At 41.1% G+C, this 16128-nt stretch overlaps 2 protein-coding genes across 3 annotated transcripts in view; one reads left to right on the forward strand and one right to left on the reverse strand.

The window, feature by feature from the left end:
• Positions 1–7493, forward strand: part of LOC117960061 (serine/threonine-protein kinase 32C-like) — an 83548-nt gene extending 76055 nt beyond the window's left edge. Inside the window, exon 12 of the mRNA XM_034897587.1 lies at positions 2900–7493. Within this exon, the coding sequence (XP_034753478.1) occupies positions 2900–3119 (220 nt within the window). The 3' untranslated portion in view covers positions 3120–7493. The remainder of the gene's footprint in view (positions 1–2899) is intronic.
• A 197-nt stretch (positions 7494–7690) lies between these two features.
• Positions 7691–14044, reverse strand: LOC117960769 (placenta-specific protein 9-like). Of its 2 annotated transcripts, XM_034898923.1 has the most exons (4): positions 13742–14042; positions 13678–13685; positions 8394–8483; positions 7691–7976 (listed from the first exon to the last, which is right to left on the reverse strand). In XM_034898923.1, exons 1-4 carry the CDS (start codon positions 13803–13805, stop codon positions 7809–7811), a joined length of 330 nt encoding a protein of 109 aa, XP_034754814.1. In that variant the 5' UTR covers positions 13806–14042; the 3' UTR covers positions 7691–7808. The 2 variants fall into 2 exon arrangements, with proteins under 2 accessions (XP_034754814.1, XP_034754815.1); XM_034898924.1 differs by lacking the exon at positions 13678–13685 and having other exon boundaries at positions 8394–8485; positions 13742–14044.
• Between the last annotated feature and the right edge of the window lie 2084 nt (positions 14045–16128).

A 16128-nucleotide genomic window follows, 5' to 3' on the forward strand; every position in this document is an offset into this window, starting at 1 on the left:
TTCAGACTATATTTCAGTTTTAGAATATAGGAATAACAGGTATGAATTTTTAAAATGGGCATAGTTCCCCTTTAAAGCAAAACTAGCGTCGTGGAACGTTGTTTCTGTACAGCGAGAGAGAGAGAAAGAGGAATTGTTGCAAGTGGGACTTTGTTGAAACAAAATAGAGACAGGCTGCACACTGATTCGAGGTTTGGTCTTTGGTGAAGTTTTAATTATTCCCTGCAGAGAATAACCAAGTGCCAAGAACAGTTTTCACAACGTATACATCAGCAGCAGTTTGACAAAACGTCTCTTGCAACATTACAACAGTAGTATCCTTCTTTATATCCTGTCCCCCCCCCCCCCAGAGAAAAGAAGAACTTGTTTGGAAAACAGTCTAATCTTAACATGATAATTAATCTTCCCAGGCAGACAAGTTGGAGCTTTTACGTCCTTCTGAATCCGCCCTTTGTGTCAAAGTTCTGCACCAGTCGTTTTATCTTAGCTGGAAAGAACAACTTGTGTCTCTAGATAGGCTTTGGTCTCGACCTGGGACCTTCTATGATAATCATATGTCTGGACAACGGTTTCTGACTTCATGGCATTTGTCCTTGGAGGAAAAATGCAAATACTAACAGTCGTCGTCTCCTTCAGGTTGGACACACGGGGAAGGGATTTTAGAAGTCATACAACCTGAAAAGCATTGTGAATAATTATATGAATAATCAACACATGCATATTGTAGAAGGACCTATGAAATCATGCTTAAATGTAATTTCCCCATTACATTAGGTAATGTAATGACTTCCCTTGCCTAAGCAAAGTGAGTGCTGAGATCCCATAATGCACCAAAATCTCTCTAAAAGATGAAACAGAAAGGAAACCCAACTGTTCAGACAGTTGTATGTGTTTTAATCAAACCAACAGGTTTGCCAGATTTGGTTTGAACTTTATTAGGAGGTAAAAATGTGCACCCCGACAGGGAAACTATTGCTATAGGATAAATCCAAACTGCATACTGTTCCTATACAGTGCACAAATTGTTATTTTTTTGTTGCAGTTAGTATACAAATATTCAACAAATGATACTTGTTAATACTAATAGGATATGGCATAATACACAGACCATACAAAAAATCAAACTGGCCAATTATTAGAACTATTTTCAAATATTGTAAGCATTGTTTTTTTTCTGAGATGTTCCCCCCCATCAATTGCATCTGCAATTAAACATATTTTTTTTGAAGCTGTAAGAAGCTCATCTATTTCCTTTCTGCGGTACATTGGCAATGAACACTTGAAATGTATCAAGCACTTGAAATTACTTTTTAAAGTTTGCTTTATTTTGTTAGTTTTACAGTGTGAACACACAACTGTACAAACTCCAAACTTGCTTAGAATTACTTCTACCAGAAATTAAGAAGTATTTTTTCTTCTTCTTCCAAATAGATCTGGCTAACCTGGGGGTGTGATTACAGCCTGTGTGATTATCTGACCAATCATTGTTTCTTTTCCTATCAAACTTTGTTTCTGTGTTACCAAAACTCAGCAACTACTTTTGGAAGTAAACTGTTGTCATACCTGCTATAAAAATGGTCAGATCTATGAAAAGAAGTTTTTATTTTTGAAAAAATTCACTCAAAAGGTTTACACATAATTATTCTTATAGTAGTGAAGAGTTTAAGGTAAATAGCTCCCTTACTGCCACCTGCATTTAAACCAGAACGGGACGTTAAGCATGAGTGAATGTGGAGCACTCAAAGTACCCTGAAGCATCAATGCTGTGCAAAAAGGTTTTTAAGAGCCCTCCCTACTGTGGCTACATATTCTGCATCTAATATTTTATATATGTCAGTAAAATAAACACAGTTGATCATAAATATACACTATTAGGTCCATAACATTGACTATGTGTCCTCTCAATGTAAAGAGAGGAATATTAGTTCAGCACTGCTCTGAATTATTGCCTCATCTATTATTGACTGGGTCCTGCCACTGCTGTGTCACTGAAATCCTTCTGTTTGGCAAATGTCTTATTATATCCTTTTGCTCGAATTAATGGCAATCTACTTCTATTTATAACGGAGGGCATAAGATCTAGAATTATGCACAGCAGAGACAAGTACTATATAAAAGACTCAAGGACTCTCATTACATTCAACTACGAGCTGCTCTGCATGTGGGTTTCCTTTTTCTAATTTTCTGAGGACCAAACGTGCTCACAAGGAAGCCTGCTCTTCTAAATGAGGCTTAAATAAGAATTAGATTAATGCTGCATGTCTACATGGGTGTTTTTGACAGCAGGGATCACCCCACTTCCAAGCATTGGGTGCTTGGTGGGTGCTTGGATCGGTTTTTCTTCAATGACCACTGACAAGAAAAGAAAGCAGACTACACCCTCCTAGAACCCAATGGCTGCACCTGGTATGACCAACGCTTCACTCGCGGGCCTGTCTGCTCCCGGATTTCAAATAGTAATAGCTAATTTTGGTAATAGTTAATTGAAATATTTTTCTTAAATCATTTTAAGTGAGAAATGGGCTCTTCAGTTGCTTAATCTTCCGTTTTCAGTCATTTAAGATTGTCAGTGGTCATTTTTAAAAGATTTTTGTGAGTTTTAAAGGGGGGGGGGGCGAGTCGAGCTGGATGCCCCTGATTCGCGTAACGAAGCCAGGAACTGGTGTTTTACAACTGTGTAGCGGGCAACATGACCCCCCGCTGCTTGAAAGTTGCCACAACTTGACCAGAATGCATTGCCCGGCTGCTCACAGAGACAATGAATGGAAAACGTGAAAATGAAACTTGCCAGTGGACACGTACCATAAGAGATTTCCATATGGAGTATAAAGGCATATACATATTCAGGCAGGTTGTGTGATTATAAATGTGTTTCTGTGTGTTTCTTCATCTGTCACAGGTTGAAAAGGCCTCCGGAGGAGGGTCAGTCAGAGGAGGCTGGCGGCGATGATGCCAGTGGAGAAGGGGACGGAGAGGCCGGGGATGGAGAGGCGGAAGGCGGGGCCACCGACGACGATGCCCCAGAGCCAGAACCCGATCCCGAGCCAGAGCCGGAACCCGAGTCCTCCTCCAAACGAAGCATGTGCGGCTCGGTCTGCTCCTCCCCTGGCAGCTGCTAGCGCCACATCGCCTGACAGTGACGATCGCAGGTCTCTCCGGTCGCTGCAGTGTTTGTGCCATGCCGATAAATACACCCTCACTTCTCTCCTCTGTTGTAGCCAGGAGCGGAGGAAACGCACAGACTGACGCAGAGCAGCATCCAAAATGTCTGCCACCATTTCCGCTCCGTTTTTCTTTCTGTAGCATTCTTCCGGTAGGGTATGAATGAAGCAGAGTCCCCGCCTACTGTACCCATCTGCCCTAGAGTAAGCTCAAACTTCTATGCAATGTTACATTATAGCATGAATATATAAGGTATCACTTACTAGGAGGCGTTGTTCATGAGCGGAAAGCTCCACGAGCATGATGACATCCCGAGCAATAGCAGTCCGCGTTTTTCGGGGGGGTTGGTGGTTTCGATGGAGACGCCTCCCCTCTCAGCCTTCCTTTTCAAAATCGGATGGGGACGACTGAATTATTCAGCACCGCAGGCACTCAGTTTAACTTATTGCCTGTGTCTTCAGTTCACTCTCCCACCCAGCCTCTTTCATAACGTGTGCCCTAATTTAGAACAATAGTTTCTCCTGGAGCACCTTCCTCCTGTTGCAACACCTTTGCAGAACCCATGTTACGTAAGTACTCATGGATGTCTTCGGTCCCTTAAGAAAGTCTGGCTGGTTTCATGTTGGTAACCGGCTGAGAGGTACCTGTTAATGCTAATCAGTAAACATTAATCACGCTGTACCCATGGATGCGTTATAGGTCAGAATGTTAGTTTGATTTTCCTATTTAAGTGTTCAACTACTATTCTTTCTCTGAGCTTTTTTTAGGATGATAAGGTACTGCAACTTATGGGAAATCAGTACAGCAATCAGAATGAAAGGTTTTTGCTTGTCACTGTGTCCTTAATGGTTACCAAGATGTAGTATTTTAGCCCCGCACCATTCTGTGACTCAGAAAGCATTCAGAAACTGCTCTGGGTAATACTGTATAAATGCCAATCACCAAGCATCACATCTCTTAAGAATCTGTTAGAAAGCTCTGTTTACTTGACTAGACATCGTCATCTCTTTAAGTGCTTGGTTAGTATGAAGTTCATCTCCCTGTAGAGCTAGTTCCAGGGCTGTACTTAAATGTGTAGCTGTGCCCTGTTGGTACTTCAAACTGTATAGATGAGCTAGTCTAAGACTGTCATAGTGATATTGGTACTTTTAAGGTGGTGCCATTAATCTCAGTCTGAACACCTGGGAACATGTAGCAAACGTTCACCTTAAAACCCTAAGGCCTAATAGAATGAAAACCATGTAAATAGCATACAGTGTAGTTAAATCAACTCACCACAGTTTTATGTGGGACTGCAAACTCTACATATAAATTAAAGAGCTGTGTGGAGCTTCATACTGCTTTGTTCTACTCTTTTTTCCAAGTGTGCTGGCACAACTTGTAGGCAAAATATGCCAAAGCTTTTCTACCATTTGCATAACCATTTCTAAGGACCTTTAAATGTGTGCGTGTATGTCTCTTTTTTTCCAGTATAACATAATGTCAGTTGTTCGTTCTGCAAGTGAAAATACTATCATTTATACAATCATATTGTGATAATGTAAAAAGTATCTATTTCAGGTATGAGGGGGGCCTTAAAGTAATAGTTAGACATTTGGGAAATACCTATTGGCTATTTTTACAAGAATATACAAGAAGACCGATGCCACTCTGATGTGTGTCAAGTATGAACCTGAGAGGCGATTAGCGTAGCTTAGCATAAAGACTTGAAGCAGGGAAAAGCAGCATGTCTGGCTCTGTCCCAAAAAATCACTGTTACAGTTCAAAAATCCACTTACCAGGACCCATTAAAGCTCACTATTATCATGTTGTGTTTAGTGTGTGTAATCCATCCACACAGAATGACACATTTCAAATTCATTTCAGGTGAGGGCAAGAATTTTCAGACATGTTGCGGAGACGTGCAGGATGGATGGCAAAAATATTGTTACATAGGTGCGCTTTTTATTTGGGTACAGATTCAAAATAAGATACAATGTCTTGCCTTTATGTGTGAGCTTTAGAGGTGTTGTAGGTGGATACTACACTTTGAAGAGAGCCAGGCAGTTTCAGAAGAGTCGGATGCAACCATAGTTACATTTACAGAGAGTTCTTACTAGCTGGCGCACACTTAGTGTGAAACCTTATAATTTGTTTAAAAAATTACAGTTAAGAGTGCCTTCAGTAGCCTAAGTTACCTTGTGACTTCTCTATTCCTGTTCTAGTGTTATAAATATGAGGGGTGCCCAAATCAAATCAATGTAACAAAATAGTGATAGAAAAAATTCTAATAAAAAACAGAGCTCTAAGACATTCTTATTTAAGTAAAATAACAACAAACTTTATTTAATGATTTTACAACAGCATACAGTAACACAACAGTGTCACTATTATACATTTTTAATAAAAACTCATGTTATAGCATTAACAAATACACAGCAAATTGGGATCGTAGCTATGGTGTAGCATTTTAATAACAATTTAACAATAAAGGCATGGGCTTGTTCGCTGTTCTATGCTAGTTTGATAATGGAGGGTTTATTTCAGTTTGGTCTTTCTAGGTTCAGTTGGCAGACCGCTACGTTAGCTTGGTACAGGGAGGAGTGGTGGTGAGTACTCCACCAAAAGCGGAGAAATGTGGTTCATTCCAATGTTGTCTTAGTAACATGTTGTGTGTTCTTAGCTGGCTTGCTAATGTTAGCCAAATTCACATTCAGGAATCACCAGTCCTGTGGGCAGACACCGGGGCTAACGTTAAGCTAGCATCTAACGGTCAGTTTTGAGCTGTTTGAAGTCACCTTTAACAGAGCTCAGCTAACTAACTAAGTCACTAATTAGTTTTTCTGTTGGGTAATTAGTAAAGTAGCCCAATGTAAATACTTTTCTTTAATTAGTAACATGAAATTGGTTTTGTTAAATTAATTTGCTTAGCACTGTTAGTTTCAGTTCCGACGGACAATGGAACAGCAGATTACCTTGCTAGCAAACATGCTAGCTTGGCTTGCTATGTGGCCCCTGGTTTTGTCGTTTGAAGCAGTTGCTCTGTTTCCAGTCTTTATGCTAAGCTAGGCTAATTGCCTCCTACAGCCACAAGTTCATACTCAATGCACAGAACATGATTGGTCTCCATCTTCTCACGTAACTCTCAGAAAAACAGCAAATAAGCCTATTTCCCAAAATGTTGAAGACTTTCTTTAAACATTAGACATATGATTAGATTAAGAAGCTTCTTTAAAGAGATATAAAGTGTCATCTTCCAAGTCTGCCAAAATATACAATGAATTTAATGGTCTGAAGCCCTGCGCTTATTTTGCATGTACCTATACATTATAAGCCGGTTTTTGCCAAAGTCTGGAGCTTGAGCCCTACTGGCTGATTTGTGCATGCACAAGCTTTTGGTAATAGCTCACCTGATTATAGACACAATCCAAATCAGAGTATAACTGGCCTACGTGACTGTTTCTGGACAGTTAGTTTTGTGAACTTTAAACTGTACAAAATCGTATAATCCCAGTGTAATATGGATGGCATGATATTTTTAGAGGATATGCAGTACCTTTTGGCATCCTGTAGGTTGTCTTAATGCTTTGTTCAAGTATAAAGGCTTGTACCTTTGCTGGATGAGTGGAATGAGGTCAGCAGTTATGTAGTGATGCTCCGTCGTGGGTTAAGTGTTGCGTTATTGACTGTGCAGCGAAGGAAGTTTATTTGGAACTGGGGCAGGTTTTTACTTTACCCCAACCCAGACTTTGCTGCATTATTAAAACACTGAATGTTTCATTCTTGGAAAAAGAAAGCTCAGTTACTTCTAAGACTCATTAAATCAGTCCACACCCCATCAGACTCAACATAGACCTGAAGTGGATGTGTAAGTATACAGCACGTTAATCATTTGTAAATGGATAACTGATTTATTTCCATTTAAGTGTACTGTAGTTTTACTCTAAATTGCATTACTAATCTACAGTTTTGGCATTTGTTCCTTGATATCAGTGATCATTTTTAATTGGCCCGTGCTTGTAAACCCTCCTGACATGTTTCTTTATGTGTTAATGTTCTGGATGCCGTTAGGTGTTTCAAAAAAAGGCATTGTGCTAGTGTATGGCCAGCAACAGCATGTCTCCTATTCAGCTGTTTTGTGATGGATGCTCTCGAGGCGTACCATACTGTAGATGTCTTAACTCTGTGGATACAGTTTGAATCTCAGTGCCCTGTTGAGAAAAGAAATCAATAAAATGAGACTTTTCCTCCTCTTGATTCTATTTTGCATAATGTCCTTGTGCTACAGGAATTTTACGGAGAACGATTGAAAAGCCTTGTTTCTGTACAAACTGGAACTGCTCTGTGTGTTTAAAAAATGCTGCTTTAACTGCTTTGATAAAGAAAGAAATCTCCTTCCAGTAATGTTGTCTCTTGTTGTCTTTGTCCATTCTAACGGTTTGTCTGCAGACGGGCGATGAAGAGCATTGTAAACATGAGCCGTACCAAGAATCTAAGACCGAAGCTATGTCTGTCACAGGATTTGAAAGACTAAATAATGCAGACAAGCTTGGCCTTCTTGTGTCTCTTCTTTTAGGATACAAACTTAATTTTGATACAGATACAGTTCATGCATACACACAGTTTACTTGTGTTCAAATCACGGACAAACATTGCTGACAAGATGTTCAAAAGGCTTCTTGAGTCACTGGGTTGTGTAACTGTCCAGGATCTTCCAGGATGTCCACGGCTGTCTTTCCTGTGTTGTCCAACAGGGGGCGCCACTTTGGGTCTTCAATGGCATCCAGCAGAGCGGCCAGCTCGTCCTCCAATTTCTCAACCGTGTCCTCCACTTTCTGGAGAGGGCAGAAGACATAGATGTGGAGTTGACATATGAATAATACATTAAGAAGTTGTAGTATGAATAATAGAATCATCACCCATGAATAATACAGTCACTTATTCACATGAATAAAACAGCTAGTGAGGTAATGTCAAAGTAAGCGTGGGGTTTGTCAGATGAATGTGGACTAACTTATCAGAGTTTTGGGAAAAAGTTGAGAAATCGTACAAATGTTTTTGCCCAGTAAGTGACTTGTAGTGGCAGTGAGCCACAGCTTTGTCATCATCTTATCCTTGAAAGGAAAAGCTGAGGATTTGTTTTGGAGGCTTTATATTGAGAGAAGGCTGACATTTGATAATGAAGATGAGAGACCAGGGTAAGAAACACCGATCCTAAACCGGTTTCAAAAAAACTGGTTTGCGAACAGCACCTTCTCCACTACGTCCAGGCGGTTGTGAAGGTTTGTGTGCTCTTGACAGGCACTTGAACGCACCGCCCGAGGCCGCAGTTCAGGTTCAGGGCCTGCAAACAGAGAAGATGCTTTCCTGAGTGATTTACAGTGCATAACATGAGCTTCTGATAGCAAACCATTAAAAAGAACAAAAGCTAATATCATATGCTTTAAGACTGATTTCAAAAAGGAGAATTTTACTTGACCTACACATTTAAAGAGGCATTAGGAACAAGAATCAGGAGAACTATTTATTTCTAAGACCGTCTGCGCAGTTCAACCAAATATACCGATTTCACACGTAAAAAAAACGGTTTCCCACTAGAGGAGCAATATAGTAAAATAACTAATTTCGGAGATATTTAGCATGCACACATGAGAGAGAGTTGTATCTTCTATTTCTAGCTCTCAGAAAAGCAATTCCCAAAAATGTATAGTACCTATCCCCTGAAGTGGAGTCATTGGTGCAATCATACAAGGCCAAAATGAGGAATAAATACAACCCTAATCATTAATTAACCCTCCTGTTATCCTCGGGTCAAATTAACCCCTTTAAAAAATGTCTATGCTCTTTGCAAATACAAATGATCACTTTAATTCCTCTGATCTTTACTACTAATCAAATAATTTCTGCTTTTTTAACTCAAATTTCAGGCATAATTCTATATAAATGAGGGTTACTGACCATGAATTCAAAAAGTAGTGTAAAACTAGTAAGGTGGTGTCAGTGAAAACTAAAAAAAAAGTCTGAAAGAAGGACAGGAATGACAAGTTTTTCCCGTTTTTGACCCGGGGAGGACAACACAGGGCTTAACTGAATGCTGTTGCTGTTATTTAGATAAACCATTTGCATTGTACACATGGTTGCTATCTAACTTTAATCATACTAAGGCCTCTGTTTTTTGTCTGTATCATTCCTCTCACACCATGGCCGCTTGCCAATGACCAAACAAGGATGTGCTTTCACATTTTATCCCGGAAAACAAGACTTAGGAGCGGATTCCATTGGAGAAAAACAATGTAGGTCACTTTTAAGTTTTCTATTATAACCATCAGGTAACCTCCATTGAGTCAAAATATATTGAGCTCTTTTCAACTGTAAAATGTCTCTCGAGTGTTAATTTTGGTCACTTGTTGAGCACAAGGAGAAAGATGTCCTGCCTGTCTGTCCTCTCATCGGAAAACAGAGCTTCACATGTGCAAACTTTATTTTCAGCACGAAAACACACAGTCTGTCGACCAAACAGACCAAGGCTTTGTTCAGCTTTCCATCTTCTTTGCTCTTCAGCAGCAGCTACAGCTGTTAATTTCACCAAATGCACATCTGGCATGGGTTACCTTAGATGAAGACAACGTGGATCTGTTAGTGTTCATGCGGGGACATAGAAAATTCTTCACTGTCACACGTCACTGTAGGAGGTTTTTTGAACCCCCCAGCCTGCCTTTGGTCCCCCAGTAGCTACAAATGGCAATAGGTGTAAAAGGAGCCCTGGGTATCCTGCTCTGCGTTTGAGAAAATGAAAGCTCAGATGGACCAGTTTGGAATCTTCTCCTTATGAGCTCATAAGGGGCAAGGTTACCTCCCCTTTCTCTGATTTGCTGAACCACAGAATTTTGCCCTCCAATTTTGAGAGAGAGACATCATGGCCTTCAAACAAGCAAAGTGGCAGTTGGTCAAGGCCACCCCCCCCCAGCCTCCACCTTGCCCCCCCCAGCTATGATAGAAATTGCACATACTAAGGGAATCCCATTGTGGGACTGGCTCTAGTTATTCTGCACGAAGGCTGAATTTTGGGGAAGTGTATTAGGGGACCACTAAGGCCTATATAAAAGAGACTTCAGATACAGTATTAGGGGACCACTAAGGTCTATATAAAAGAGACTTCAGATACAGTATTAGGGACCACTAAGGTCTATATAAAAGAAACTACAGATACAGTATTAGGGGACCACTAAAGTCTATATAAAAGAGACTTCAGATACAGTATTAGGGGACCACTAAAGTCTATATAAAAGAGACTTCAGATACAGTATTAGGGGACCACTAAGGTCTTTATAAAGAGACTTCAGATACAGGTCATGGGACCTTTAAAATCTTTTCTTCCTTAGGCAATAAAAGCTATGCCAGCAGAGTCAGAGTCGGATCTCATTGTGTACATCGTGCTCACGTGTACAGCCGCGCCTTAGCATCGGGCGGCCTTGATTTGACAGAAATACCCCCTGGCAACATTTTCCAATCTCCATTACAACCGGGGTTCAGTACACGCAGGGAAGCAGGCCAAGAAAGAGCGATGGATGGATGGAAGGTACAGCGAGGGGATTTTCTCACTGAGTGGGCCAAGTAGACGTCTGCCATGGTGGTGGCCATCACCGTTTGGCAAATCCCACCTGCTTTGGTTCGACGGTGACGGACGCGCCGTCAGCTGTCTGACAGAAAGACATGAAGATGTGCTACACATCTGGAAAACAAAAGTGGTGGGTTTTGTTGTTGTATTTCCAAAAAAAACCACAATCTTTTAGCTGTGACAGAATGTGCTGTTGGTTCACGTTCAGCACTAAACAACCCCCCCCCCCAAAAAAAAACACAGCTGTGCCTCTATCATGGTGTCAGCGTGTGTTTATGTCAGTGTGCGATCAGTGTGTACACATCACAACCTGGTCTTTGGCAGAGCTTTGCAACACCGAGCCGGATCCAGATGTTCATGATGAATGCCGTGTTGGTTGGGATGAACAGGTAAAATGAATGTGGCTGATGTGGAATAGCTCACCGGCTGAGATGTTACGTCATCGCCAGTCTGTGTGTTGTGTAACTCGTTTCATGACTCGTTTCCTCAGCAAGAACTGTTTCGGGAGGTTTAGAGATCACACACTGAGACCCCACACTCCAACGCAACACACCGCAGGAACAGCAACCAGATGTGATGATCTGTGTCTCTGACTCCACCCGAGGACAAAGGTGAATTGGCAGTGTGTGCGTGCGTGCGTGTCTGCAGTGTTTTAGCTGTGTGTCGGCTCTCTCTCTGCAGGAGAGAGGAAGTTCAGCCAAGTGCAAAACTGAGAAGTCCGTGCAGGTCAGAGTGTTATTTCACAACGACAGTGTTCAGACAAACTGTAGAAAACTTGAAGCTCGATCAGTGAAGAATAAAGTCCTGTTCTAAGATGTGTGTGTACTGCATGATAACAACCACACACAACATAACATTTTAGGGGGAAAAGATGTATCCTGTTCGGTTTTTAAGTTTGGCCCACTTCCTATCCATAGAGAGTTAAAGAAATGGACCAACAGATCCCGTTGTTGTGGACGGGGACCAGTGAAGTGTGTTAGAAGTTCAGCCTCCAACTGAGCTTGACAACGTAGATGTGACATAAGCAACCTGTCTGAACGTTGTAAGTCTTCTAGTAGCTGTGCAAGAGAAATCTGAGTCATTCCCAGTCAGCAGAGACAAAGAGGTAGGTATATGTTAGGAGATAACATAGGCACAGGCTAATTACTGCTAACTAACATGCTAGTTAGGTTTGTAATTAAACCTAAACAGCTGATGTAAGTCAAAACTGTCTGCGAGCTTACCCTGTACTATACGGTAATTCCTCTACTGTGCGGCCAGTTATTTGCGTGGTTGTGACACAATCGTTAGCCTATTTTTACAACAACGTCTGCTTCGGATGCCATACCGTAACACGGTAATGGAGCATTTTATACATTGTTGTGTTTCTTGAGAAATAAACAACAGAAAAATGTAGTCTTTAAACGCTTGAGATGTAAAGTTATTTGCTGTCAAAGTGACGTCAAAAATGAATGGGAGTCAATGGGATGCTAACGGCGGGTGAGGGCTTCCTAGCATTAAAATGGCGCCATAGGAGCTCTGCTTAGAGAGGAGAGGCTTACCCCCTTGGTCCTATCTGCTAACATGGAGTGGGCGGGGCTTATGACCTTTACTGCAAGCAGCCACCAGGGGGCGATCCAGATGTTTTGGCTTTACTTAGACAGTCCATGCATCAACCACTGGCTTAGATTGCACACACTTTTAATATCTTCAGTGTGTCAACTTCAACTGGAATTCCAACGCGCTGTCGTCGCTTTCACCTCAACATTTCAACGCACACAGGGCCTGCCTTCCACTTCCTGTTAATACAGCTTTTATTTTGGAATTTTGGATAGAGTACCGAAACGGCAGTTTGACAGGATGTGGTAGAAGTGGTAGACATGTGGCATCATTTCTAGCTAGCTAGGATATTGTCTTTTAATAATGTGTTTTACCTGCTAGGCTTAGCCACACATATAAAAACAACATAATGCAATAATGCAAAATTATTTTTAATAACACATGTTCGAAGGGATTTCCCGTGTCTTCACAACACATTTTTTTGCTTTTTTCAAATGCAATTCACGCCATTTATTCTCTACTGATTTTTATTTGACATGGCATAAAGAGAGAGAAAAGTCCGCTTAGGGAGGAGAGATGTGGGGGGGGTGGGGGGGGGGGGTGAGTCAAACAAACACAGGAGAACGGGGCGTTCAATGACCAGCGAACGGCTTAAAGTGTGTTTACACGACATGCAAAAATGTCCTTAAACGTGGCTTTCCCATGATAAAACAATAAAATATGACGTAACCTGTTTTCAGTGAGCATTTTTTATTCTCAAATTAATTATTTAAATAAGAACTATTCCACCTAAGTTTACTTCTTTGGAGCTTTTAAGATGAAATACACGTGCCAATGCTTTTTGTGCTTGTTAGAAAGTGTGTTTGTGTGTGTTTGCATGCTTGGTGTATACAGTGAGTGTTCATTTGGCTGTATATTCCCTGCAGTTGACCATTTTTGCACCGTGAAGTCAGTGTAATTCGCACTTGAGGCCGTAACTCACAGATTTGGCTCTGGAGGGTTGACTCACATTTTTGTGAATTTCCGTCGGATTTTAGCAACACTGCTGAACAAAGTCAGACGCGCTGGTCACAAGCCGGCAGATGGAGGAAAGAGTGATTATTTCAAACTACGCTGACACAATATCAGATTAAGTGTAGCCAGAGCTGCAGGGAAATTAGTAACAGATGTGCTGGCAACCCCTGAGCACACACCCAGACTCACATGTATGATGTGTAGCTTCATGTGTGTTCACCCAGCCATCGTCTCTACACACACTAACATTTGTGAAACATGTCAAACATATTGCAATAAAGGCGTAATGCATTGAACAGACACGCTTGGCATCAGATAACCTACTTCCACTCCAGTTCTAGTAAATCAACACAATCTGTTTGTCCTCCAGGTCTTCCCGTATGACCTATGACCCCCTTCACCCTCCCTCCTTCTGACTACATCCCTTACCTGCAGCGGCGTAGCCAATCAGAAGGAAGAGGAGTCCGAGCGAGGAGGTGAAGTCACAGGTCATGGTTGAAATCTGGTGACGAAGAGTGAGGAGTGTGTGAGAGGAAAAAGGCACAGACAGCGCCCAGATCTCCTCCAATTCAGAACCAGACTGAAAACAAAAAGGTTTCTTCTTCTTCCCCACAACTCTTCCACTTTCCCTCTTTGTCCTGCGCTCGCTCTCTCGCTGCCTTACCCTTCCCTCAGAGACTTGGTTGTGCCCAGATTCCCAATGAAAACATAAGATGCCGAACAAAAAACTCAGTATGTGGGAAGGGGAGGGGACTCGGATCCAGTTCAGCCACACACTGACTGGCTGTGAAAGAAGGAATCTCTGGTTTCACTGAGTTTATCCTGTAGTGGAAGTTGGTGTCACATTGGGGTCACTTTCATTTTAATGTTCACATTGAAGTTAATAAAAAAAATCCTGATGAGTACTTCTTAACCCTTGGGTTGTCTTCCCGTTGACCTGCAACTTTGGGTTTTTCTGGGTTGAAATTTGACAGTTGGTTGTCTTTTTTCTACACTTTTCGCTATGTTTTTGTCAATTTTATTCCTATTTATTTGTCACATTTTTTACATTTTTTAACTCATTTTTTTGTCCATTTTATAACAATTTCTAAGTGGCTTTTTCTAGTGTTTTGGATGTTTTTTTGTCACTTTTTCTGCTTTTTTTGGGTCACTTTTTCAGCGTTTTAACAATGTTTTTGGTGATTTTTTCCCTGCTTTTTGTAGTTTTTTTTCTCCAACATTTGTCACTTTTTTCAGCGTTTTTTTCTGATATAGAAAGTTTTTGTAAACAGGTCATATTTGACCCGAGGACAACACAAGGGTTAAGAAGACATAACAAAACATGCATCATCAAAGTCGACTTATTTCCAGCTTCACTCAAGGTAACATTGAAGTTGTTTTGAATTATTAAACTGTATTTTCTCCCGATAAAATCAAGAGAATAACAAATGCCGCTGAGCTCTTTCTGGGAAAGGCAGTCAGTGAAATCAAAATCAATTCAGCAGCAGAGAATGTCCTCTGTAATCGCATTGATTGGTTCCTGTTTTTCTCACTGAATTGACTTCCCTCTCTCTCTCTCTGTCTCTCTCTCTCTCTCTCTCTCTCTCTCTCTCTCTCTCTCTCTTTCTCCCACAGTCTGCGTGACTCACACACCTTCCCACACACACAAACACGACACAGCCAAGACTGTTACGTAGTAAACGTGGTTATCTTCATTAAGCCAGGCTATCTCCGGCCTCGTGCTTGGCTCTCCGGTCTCTTAAGCAGATCGACAGGTTAAGCGGCAGAAAACCAAAACTGGAGGAAAAGTGTGTGAAGGGATCAGAGGAGAGCTGAGGAAAAAGGGCCAGAAGACATAAAAACCAAGAAATATAGACCACAGGACATACAAAAGAAATGACTCTATGTATCTCATACTGGACCAACCTTCTTGGTCATTGATTTATAGTCATCATACGTCCTCTTAGGCAAATAAAAGGTTTAAAAATCACATTACACGGCACTATAAAAGAACTTCATACTGTCAGAATGGATTGGATACACTAAACATCACACAAGGGCTGGAGGGTTTTCTAACATGGCACGTTCAAGGGTTTTGGGAATTTTTGTTAACATTTAATAGAAAAAAGATGTTTGGCTTTCCTCAGCGGATCACTTCAACATGCACCTGGCTACTTCACTAATACGCTTATTTTTATGAATTATTCAGGAAACATTCACTGGTGTACAACAGGAGCAGTGTGCATTCATAAACAACAGTAGGTAACATTACAGAGTGACCCTAAAACATGGAAGGTCATTTACATTTGACAGGTAATTCAAGTGGTTTATAAGCATGTAGAGCAATAATAAAAAAAATATGTTCATATATGTTGTTTATTTTAACACGGTAGAACACATGCAAAGCAATGCAACTGGGATATAAGTGTTAAATGTGGGGTGTTATGTTACATTATTTTTGTGATTTACATAGCGGGGCTGTGGTCAAGACCACCTTAGTCGAGTCCAAGACAACACCAAGACCAGGACAAGTCAAGTCCAAGTCAAAACCGAGTCAAGACCGAGTCCAGGACAGAAAAAAAGGTCTTATGCATGACAGTATGAAGACAATCATTTTGGGTTTCACTTTCCCTCCAATATTATTATCAACATAATAAAGACACCTGGACTTGGTCAAGACCAAGAGCCATATCTGGCGAGACCAGTGGCCGAGACCGAGACAAGTCCAAGTCCATAGAAAAACGGTCTTGAGTGCGGACTCGAGTACAAGACCGGACTTGAGTATTACAGCCTTGTTACATAGCATTACATACATTTGAGCTATTTATTTTTTGAAC

The sequence above is a fragment of the Etheostoma cragini genome, chromosome 17 (genome assembly GCF_013103735.1).
Source record: "Etheostoma cragini isolate CJK2018 chromosome 17, CSU_Ecrag_1.0, whole genome shotgun sequence".
Lineage (NCBI taxonomy): Eukaryota > Metazoa > Chordata > Actinopteri > Perciformes > Percidae > Etheostoma > Etheostoma cragini.

Bases quoted from the DNA above. Each gene is read 5' to 3' on its own strand.
- LOC117960769 (XM_034898923.1), bottom strand. From the start codon at position 13,805: ATGACCTGTGACTTCACCTCCTCGCTCGGACTCCTCTTCCTTCTGATT. The intron at 7,977-8,393 runs GTGCTGTTCGCA...TGCCCTCTCCAG, and splicing joins GCCTGGACGTAGTGGAGAAG to AAAGTGGAGGACACGGTTGA.